Raw genomic sequence first — 10,554 nt, 5'->3', positions numbered from 1 at the left:
GCAACTTGTAAAAGGACAACATTTCATTGGGGCTGGCTTACAGGTTCAGAGGTTCAGTCCATTATTGTTAAGGAAAGAACATGACTGCATCCAAGCAGGCATGGTACAGGCGGAGCTGAAAGTTCAACATCTTTATCAGAAGGCTGCTAGTGGAAGACTGATTTCCAGGCAGCTAGGATGAGGGTATTAAGCTGATGGCCACAGTGATACACTTACTCCAACAAGGCCATACCTCCTAATAGTGCCACTCCCTGGGGCAAGCATATTGAAACCATCACAGGAATCAATATATATTTAATATATAGTAAGGAAAAAAATAAAGAAAATATTTCATATTTGAATCATACCATTTTTAGTAGAAGAGATATTATCCACTTTTTATAATCTTATAGAATCTTTAATACCCTAAAATATTTGGAAGTTTGTATAATCCACATAAGAAAAGTAACCTAGAACAAAGGAGTGGTAATGTTACTAAATAAATATTTACATTAATACATGTATATTTTGTGTATGAAAATTACACCAACTATAGGACATGTCTTGACAAAACTGCTCATTGTAGAAATACACACATCTGTCAACATTGTAAAGTGAAACTTTTTGGCTATCTCCATAGATAACTCCACAATAGATGACTCAACATCTGCTTATGGGAAAACCTCTTAGCAAAGTAAGAATAGGAGTGAATTTCTTAATTTGATAAAAGGCATTCCCAGAACCATATATCAAGAATGTTTTAAAAGATAAAATGTTAAAACTTTCTACTTAAGGTAATAATAAAAGAGAATGATCAAAGAATACTGCTTTTGCCCCATTTTTGCCGTCCTCATGGAGTCCAAAACAAAATAATAGGGTGCTAGCAGGAAGCAATGAGGTAAGGAGATTGCTCAGTGGGTAATATCTGTGATCTTCTCCTTTGGAGGCAGAGACAGGAAGACCCCTATCACTATATCTAGCCTGATGCTAAGCTTCAGGTTAAGTGGGAGACCTTGTATGATAGTAAAGGGAGGCTGGGAAGATGGCTCAACAATTAAAAGAAGGCTAGAAACAGGTCAGTGGTCAATCAAAAACTTCCCACATGAGTTTAAAGAATGGAGACTGTATTCCCAGAACCCAAGTAAAAAGCTGCTTGGGGATATTGGCTTATTAGTTATTTCTGCACTTGGAATCCTCAGAGCAAACTGACTGGTGAACCTAGCCATATCGTGTAGCTGTGGGCTCATCTGAAAGACCCTATCTCAATGATTAAGGTAGACAGTAACCAAAGAAAATACTTGCTATCAACATGAGGTATCCACTGTCAGATACACATGGTATGTGCACATAGACACACACACACATACACACACAGACAAACACACAAACAGGCATATTTCTCAAAAAACATACACATGAATATCAACAAATAGAGTAGTAGAATATGATATCATATGACAACATGTTATCAAACTCTAGTTTCCACAAGTGTTCACACAAGTGTGCATGCTTACATGCAGAAGAACATGTGCACAGATACTCACACATATAAGAGACAAAAGCAAAATCAATTGTCTTCTTTGAAAATTACCAAATTAAGAACTCTATGGACCCTGTGTCATATTGAAGGATAGCTAGAAATTTTCTTATAAATCAAAGATATAAAATTAAAGAGCATTCTTGTTTGCAATACAAATCGTTAAAATTTGGTTGGTGAACCAGACAGCACACAGGGGCTGGTTTGAGGCCCCCTACACACGTATAGCAGAGGACTGCCTGGTTGGGGATGGTTGGGAGAAAATGTGCCTAATCCTTGAGAGACTTGAGGCCACAGGGAAGGGGAAGGTTTGCTAGGGGAGAGCACACTATTAGAGGCAAGGTGGAGGAGGAATGGGATGAGAAACTGTGGGAGAGGGGACCAGGAGAGGGTAACAGCTGGAATGTAAATAAATAAAATAATTTTTAAAAATGGGTGAAATATGTATGAAACCATAAAAATAAACTCAATCATAGTTTTACAAAATTCTTGAGGAGAAAATATAACATTCTACAGATAGACATAAAGGCACATGATAGCAACTAGGAAGTATACCATAGTGAGGACAAAAGAATGAGTATCATTTCCTCAGATAGATTCGTGGGGGCTTTGCAACCCTAAGAAAATACCTCCCAACAATATTTTCAGAAACTTAAAGAATTAGTATTAAATTTCATATGAAAATAACAGTTCAAAGTAATTGTATGAAGATGATGTGATGATGATGCAGAAGCTATATTAATTCAAACACTAGTACCAAGATTAAAAGAAAACACACAGAAAATCTAAAATAAACCCATAAATATTATAAATCTGCATGATTTCAGTTTCAATAAGACAAACTATTTAATAAACTATATAATAACAACTGACGTTCAACAGTCCAATACCTGGATCAGATCTGAAAAATCCAATTTTAGTGTTTCAATCATTTAAGAACGCATGAATTACATGCAATTAAATCAAGAAACTGTTTCTATCTTCAAAAATGTTTATAACACATATTTATTTATTGGAAGGAGCATAAAAGAACCATCAAACATGCCCAAAGGATGTAGGACAATATCTTAAAATCAGTTCTCTCCTACTATGTGGGTTCTGGGTATAGAATATAGATCATCAGTCCAATTACCTTTGCCTACTGATCCAGCCACAAGGAAGTGCTTTCTAAGCTAAACCAAACAAAGTAACCCATCCACAAATTATCAACTCCAGTCCCTAGAAGTTCAGTGCCTTCTTTGTCCTCAACAAGAATTGCACACACATGGTACACAAAAACACATGAATGCAAAACATAAAATAGATAAAATATTTTAAACAAAAAAGTAAAAAAATTAATAGGGATTTATTATACAATCTATGAAAAGAGGGTGTATCATATAAAAATGGATTTTAGAGATATTACTTTGTAAAATACTTTATAAACTGTTTTCAAATGTTAATATAACATTGAATCCCACAGAGAAAGTATGTGTTGTGATGTTCTGAAGACAAAGAAGTATTAACGTACACAGAATCAATTGTCTCTTTTTGCAAAGTATAACTTTCTCAACACCAGCAGCAGTTTCCTGTGTGTTCTTGTTTTGGAGCCTGGGCTGTAACAAAATATGAGGTATAAAGATGTCTCTGTGGCTTTCAGAAGCAGGACATGAGGAGTAGTCGCAAGGTCATCCTAAAATAACAGATACCTAAAACAGTGTCTGTCTAAACCATTGTTAATGCTTGTCAAAAAAATAAAAAAACAAAACCTGTAACTTGAGCTATGTAAGAAAATTGAATTTTGTGGCAATATTTTGCTGATGGCACTAAATACACAACTTCTAATGTTTAGAGGGAAACACACAACAGAGTTTAGATAAGTAAGTTTTTTTCATTTCTTCTTTTACAGAAAAGAGAACTGTCACCTTGCAGGTACAGACAATCACAAAATTTAAAACAGTGTCTAATGTTGTTGGGTATCTAAGAGGTTTGACATCACCAGGTAAGTATGGTTAAGTAGTCATAATCTAGTCCATAATTCATATGGAACAACCAAAATTGTCCTGTTTCATAATAATTTTAAAATAAAGTTCAATATTCTACTTTATATAATATAACAATTATATGTTATACAACATATATACATGTTTATGTATATTTATATATACACACATACATACACATATATGTACATACACACACATATATACACATACATATATGTATATACACACATACTTATATACACATACACACATGTACAAACATACACACACACACACACACACACAGAGGTTTATATGACTAAAAGAATGGATTAGTGTGAATGCTTAAAGCATTTTTTTTTCCTACAATATCTCATCAACAATTAGCATTAGCAGGTACAGTATTTTAAAGTCCAGGGAAAGGAAGATATAGGTAAAGCTTATATTTGTGTTAAATTGGTATGGAAATAAATAGACAATATGTTTTATATTACTTACGATGATACTGTGTGGATTTTTTTAGTGTAATGAATGAGTACTTTAAAATAAAATGTCACAGGTTTTAATGATACACTTTTTGAAAACTAATCAAATTTAGTCTCAAAGCAAATCCTTCTAATCTTAACCTCTGTCTGCATAAATGTCTGACCCATAGTTCTGCTCAATGTCTGTAAATTTTGGTGTCAAATATTTTTATGGAAATAGTTATCTGTTTATATAGTAAATATTTTACTACTTATGAACTGCTGAAAAAATCATCAGTCTAAAAAATAAGAATAAATGTAGTTGTTACATATATCAGTTAAGACTTATGCTGGTATACTGTATCTCACCACAAAGCTGGATAACAAATTATAACTATTTTATTTTATAAAATTTTATTTATTGTGGAGAGAGAGAGAGAGAGAGAGAGAGAGAGAGAGAGAGAGAGAGAGAGAGAGAGAGAGAATCTTCATATACCATGTTGGGTATATGGATATCAGAGGACAACTTTTGGGAGTTAATAGTGTCCTGCCATCACAGCTTCCAGGGATTGATCCTAGCCCGTCAAGCTTGTGGGCTAACAGCTTTAATTCACTTAGCCAATCTGCCACCCCTAGAGCACCATTAAGGTTTTATTGCACTCAAACCACTCTGTGGTTATGACTGGGACACTTTCTCAATTTCTCCTTGGAGAATTATTCTTCTCCATGGCACTAGTTAAATTGACCTAATTGCTGACCCAGAGAATTTTGAAATCAAGTTTTATTTCCTCCCTATTTCTTGACAGCCAACTCTTAAAAATTTCATGCAGTGTACTTATTCTCCTGGTTCCTTTATTGTACAACCTGTCATCAGAGCATCCTTACACACAGACACAAATGAACCTGGAAATCCATATGCTTTCATTTTACCAATTTATGTGTATTTCACTATAAGCAAGTCCAACTATACTATGAAAATATTTATTAACACTGCTTCATTTTTAACTCATTACAGGAAAACACTCAGTTGTACAAAAAGTATACTGAATTGATGCTAAAGAAATTTAAAACTACCAAACAATTGCATGCAAAAAAATTGAATTCTATGTAAAAAAAATAAAATAAAATGAAAAAGTTACTTGTTAATGAGATTTTATTTGCTGATGCGAAAAACAAGAGACAGACATTGTTGATTTGTTCAGAATATAGTCCATCTCAAGCAGAACTTTCAGACATTTCTGAGAGATAGGTGAATACCCAAGAATTTGACGGTTGAATATAAAACAATATAATGTTGCATACAATCTTATATCCCATTACATATATCTTAAGAAAATATTGGAAGATTGTATCATTGATGGTTCAGTTCAGTACTGAAATTTTAAATTATTCTATACCATTATAACTCTTACAGCCACCTTTCTCTCCATATAGTCAAAGATACTTCCTTTATTCCATTTAGATGTATGACTTACTCTATGCCAGATACTGTTCTTGTATATACAATAAGGGGAACGGTAGCAGTACTCATATACTGAATTCAGAGGACAATATTGAGGTGTCATGTTGGGCCCAGAATCAAACTGAAGTCTTCATTTTTGAAAGCAGGTGCCTATACCCACTGTGCCTTCATGGCGATCCCTTATAGTTTATATGGAACATCTCATAATAAAGCAATAATGAGACTGCTCTTTAAATAAATTCATAGTGTTGTTTGATCAATTAAAGCAACCTTGGTTACTGTTGTGAATAGCACCAACTGGGAGCGAAAAAGGCAAGAGAAATCTCTGGAGCCATATATTGATCCAATTTTAATGGTAAGACTAGCTAGTGAAAAATGGTGAAAGGACAATATCCATGAATCATGACAAGTTTTCTACAGGAGCATCTTATGAACTGTGTATGCCCACATGAAATAAATTATATGAAAAGTTAAATTATCAGTAGTCCTGGCTTGATGCTGGTGAATCTTATTTTCTTTCAGAGAATGGAGAGGGTTTAGAAGCATAAATTGAAACCATAAATATATCCCTAAATAGTTACTTTTTAAAGAAAGTCTATAGATTTTTAACACACACCACTCTTAAGTCACATCCTTTACAGATGTATTAATAGTTCATTGCTGTTCACTAAGCACACAGGCATTGCTGGCTGTACACTTCCCACTATGATGCTGGAAAATGTTGGATAAGAATTTCTTTGTGATATATTTGTATGCTTCATTGATTAATATTCATGTTGCATGGGACAGTAATATGGATCTTAGCTTTGGATTCATAATTGGCTTTAGCAGCTGCTTTTGCACTGATATACCCAGATGTATGAATCAAGGCAGGGGCTGGAAAATGCTAAAGTGGTATTAATTATTAGAACAATTTGGTTTAATTGTTGCTTACTTGTGCAATAGGATTATATAAATGTCATTAAATTTATTGTCGAGGTTTACATTTTGTTTTAATGGCTCTTTTTTCATTTTATTTCCAGATCGGTATATTATAGTTGGCAGCAACCACCATGCTGGATACAATTATAATGGACAAGAATGGGCCAGCAGTACTGCAGTAATCACAGCGTTTATTGAAGCTTTGATGTTAAGAGTGAAGAAAGGATGGAGACCAGAACGTACTATTGTTTTCTGCTCATGGGGAGGAACACCCTGGGGCAAAATTGGCTCCTATGAATGGGGAGAGGTGAAATGAGTTCATCAATTGTATTTCTTTTATTTTCTTTCCTGTGCTAACCATTATTTCATATTCCATGTAACATAGTCTAACATTATTGAAGGCAAAGAAATAGCGAACCTCTCAAAAGAGCTCAAAAACTAATGTAACTCCATTGGTATTAGACCTATGTACCTACATACCAATTGCAATAATGTTTACTTCTACTAGGAGATAACATTATAGGCAAAGAGAAAGAAAGAATATTACACACATGAATACAGATTTCTGTTTTACCAAAGAATATTAAGCACTCATTACCATGTTGTTATCATTGCAATGAGAAATTTCATATTTTGCTTCTTGTTCTAACTTTCTCCCTTCTACTTCCTCAACCTCATTGCTCTACCCTAGCTTTCCTGCCTTACCACCTACTTACTATGAAGAATTTGAATAAATCCATAATTGAGATATAGTCAGTAAGCAAATGCAATATTTGAGTTGAGACACCATTGGTATAGCTATATATCAGGAAGACACAATATTCTAGTAAAATGTGACAGTGGATAACTAATGCTATACTAACAAGATTGTTAGCATTGTAAAACTCTCACAAATTTTCTGTAATTTTATGATTATTTGGAAAGAGAGGCAAAGCAAACATGTAGACAAAAGATATATGTAGTTCTGAATGGAACACGATCTGTTCAATATGTTTATGAACAAAATATTATTTGGTGAGAAAATATTAATGGAAGTTTATGGTCACAGTTCTTTCTTAGGTCTTAAACAAAGATAAAATGCCTATTGAGATTAAGGAAAATATCTGTATGGCATAGAAAACAAAATAATAGAGTTAGAAGTTTGTTTCAGTGGTTAAGAGAGCATGATATTTTGCAGAAGTCTGGGTTTGTTCCCAGTACTTACATGGCCCATGTTAACTACCTGCTATGCAAGCTCCTGGGAATCTGATGCCATCTGGTTATCCTTAGAGGGCAGCATGCATGCTCATGGTGTATATACATACACACAAACGTTCACATACATAAAGTTAAAATAACCTTAAAAGATAAACAAAGAGTCTATGTACTTTTTAATAGATAAATAGTCTTAAAGCTGAAAACATCTTCAACAATACTCACAAGCTTCAGGTGAGACAATTCCCATGTATGCAAGTAAGTGGTGGAACATTCTGTTTCATCAAGTACACTTTGAGATAAGAAATTCCATTGCTTTGAGAACTTTTCTAAATTCTTGGATGAAAAAATAGTAACCCAGAAACAAAGCTTTAAAATTTATTTCATAACTTCAAGAAGAGTACAATTTAAAAGCTGTACATGTTAGTGATGTGTGCTGTTTTAAATAATTACAAAGCAGGGAAATGGTGATTCAATTTTCCAGTAAATATTAGGGATATATTTTAAAGAATTTTTTAAACAGCCACAGTTATGTCTAAAACATTCACAATCAATTTATATTACTATTTAGTTAATAAATGTGAATAAACCACATTTAAAGAATAGGTTTCTCTCATTACTTCCTAAGTTAAACAGCTTAAATTCAAATTCCTAGGGAAGTGTATTGCAAAAAAAAATAGTTCAAAGCATTTGTCAGTTCTCAAAGACTGAAAATTAAGTAAATATGGGTTTATATACATGGGACTAATTTTTGCAAATTACATAAATATTTGTGTCTCATAAAATCTAAATTAATTTTAATTATTTTGTGAATGCATTTTTTGACAACTTTGTAATTTCTCAGCAGAGACTAAATATAAAAACTGCTGAAGTAATGAGTCCAAAAGAACTTATGTATATACACACAAACTAAAAATAGATCCAGCAGATTTTATTTATATATTTGTGTATATATATCAGTAATAATCAAAGAAAAATATGCTGACAACTCAGGGTGGATGAGAGTCAAGAGAAGACTTGGAGAGGTAGAGAGTAATAGAGAGGAAAGTATGACATAATTCTAATTCTATATACGTAGGTCCCTCTAATGTGCATGTGTATGTAAAACTGAACAAATTTATAAATTTAGTTACCTTCTGACCTCTTAGATCCGTAACTGGATAAAAAAATGAAGTAAGGAAGCTGACCAAGGATATTGAAAATTCACCATTGGCTGATAAAAATTTATCTAATTTTCCCTATAATAGATTACATCACTGTATCCCATGAAAACATTTCATCAGCATCCATTTGAAGGAAATTGTAGACCCCAGTTGCTCATTCTGATTATTGTTATCCAATCTTTCTTCTGAGAATGAAAACACTTTCTTTTATATTGATCCCAAGTGGAGGGGAGCAAGAGAAGGCTTTGTTCATATTCCTTCTTGCCCTCTATCATTTGCTATAATTTGCTTATGTAGGAACCCCTAGAAGCCCAGTCATGTCACCATGACAATTCCATTCGGTGGAATTATCCCATGTCAGGAAAAGTCCATCAGCACCAACTATTTAAGCTGGCCAGTTCTGTTCTCTAATGCAATGACTACAACATTAGGCACTGTCATTGAAGAAAATTCCCAATGTGTGTTCTGTAGTTGAATCCAACATTATTCTAACCTTCCAAACCTTTCCTCTTTAAATGATTACTTTATATAAGTACTAATTTAACAGCTGTTCAATTCTGCTCATTAGAGTAAACCAAATTTGGAGAAAGACTTTACATATAGAGGAAGGATTAACCTTAACACATGATAAAATATTTATAGCATGTTTCTCATAAATGTTATATTTTAGCATCAAAATATTTATTATCCTAATAAAGCAAAATGTGTTATTTTAATTGCACGAATGGTAGAACTTTTAACACTTTTTATTTCAGGATTTTGCGAAGATTCTACAAAAGAATGCTGTGGCTTACATTAGCCTCCACAGTCCCATCCGGGGCAACTCCAGTCTGTATCCGGTAGCATCTCCATCTCTCCAGCAGCTGGTTTCAGAGGTAAGATAGACAATATGTGAGAAGAGTAATATAAGGCAGCACATTACTCTATATGGTAATGCTTCTTATTTCTCTCATTTGAGTATTTACAAAATGATTTTTAAGAATTTTAAGGAATTTCCTGTTATTTCATCAGGTTATTTATTTGTTTATTTATTTATTTTGTCTGATTGGTTTTGAGAAGGAGTCTCCTAATGTAGCAGTGACTAGCCTAGAACTCACATGTGGACCAGGATGATCTATACTTGTAGTTCCCCGTCTCTCCCTCCAACTGTTGAATTTACAGATGCCAATACCCAGCTTTAACTTTATTAGTCAATATTGCTTAAACTGAATTTATTTTACCTAAGATCATCTAAGGGTGTATTTGTAAAAAATTATGAATTATTCTGTTATAGATATAGTAAAATGTAATTTTATTTGAAATTCAAATTTTGGTCTTAAATTCCAAATTCTACATTTGTGCCCTTTTTGTGGTAAACTTGGTTCCTTTGATATTTGTTCACGCTGGCTTGCGTTTTAGTAAATTTTGGAACTACCCTAGATTTTTCTGTCCTGAAGACAGAAATACAGCATTAAATGAGTGTAACATGTTTATAAAGTATGAGGCTAGGTAGGGTGGCATGTGCCTAGAACCCCAGCACTTCAGAGGCTAAAGAGGAATTGTGAGATTGAAACTCTCTTGTACCAAGAATTGAAGTTTTGAGAAACAAGCAAAATGAAAGAAATTTGGAGAAATTTTTGTGAACAATGAAAAAATGTTTCAACAAAATTTTATGACATCTACCTACTCTAATAATCATTTCTCACATGCCTCAAAAATTTAGCAGAATTTTTCCTCCTTTGTCAGTTTCTATCACAGTTATCTTTCCACATCTTTTATTACACATAATGTTATCTTCATTGGTCTTGTGTATGAAGATGTGCATACCACTACTGGGGTACATTTCGTTCTCGGGACCAGTCTCTGTTGGCACATATTGGACATGACTTTT

At 33.4% G+C, this 10,554-nt stretch overlaps 1 protein-coding gene across 1 annotated transcript in view; it reads left to right on the top strand.

The window, feature by feature from the left end:
* Positions 1 to 10,554, top strand: part of Naaladl2 (N-acetylated alpha-linked acidic dipeptidase like 2) — a 610,065-nt gene that overhangs the window by 298,216 nt on the left and 301,295 nt on the right. The window contains exons 7-9 of the mRNA XM_028761198.1: positions 3,405 to 3,497; positions 6,429 to 6,634; positions 9,440 to 9,559. Coding sequence (XP_028617031.1) covers positions 3,405 to 3,497; positions 6,429 to 6,634; positions 9,440 to 9,559 — 419 coding nt within the window. The remainder of the gene's footprint in view (positions 1 to 3,404; positions 3,498 to 6,428; positions 6,635 to 9,439; positions 9,560 to 10,554) is intronic.

Source organism: Grammomys surdaster, unplaced genomic scaffold (assembly GCF_004785775.1).
Source record: "Grammomys surdaster isolate TR1022 unplaced genomic scaffold, NIH_TR_1.0 62, whole genome shotgun sequence".
Lineage (NCBI taxonomy): Eukaryota > Metazoa > Chordata > Mammalia > Rodentia > Muridae > Grammomys > Grammomys surdaster.
The sequence above is the reverse complement of the archived record's forward strand: the minus strand, read 5'-3'. Positions and strand labels throughout refer to the sequence as shown.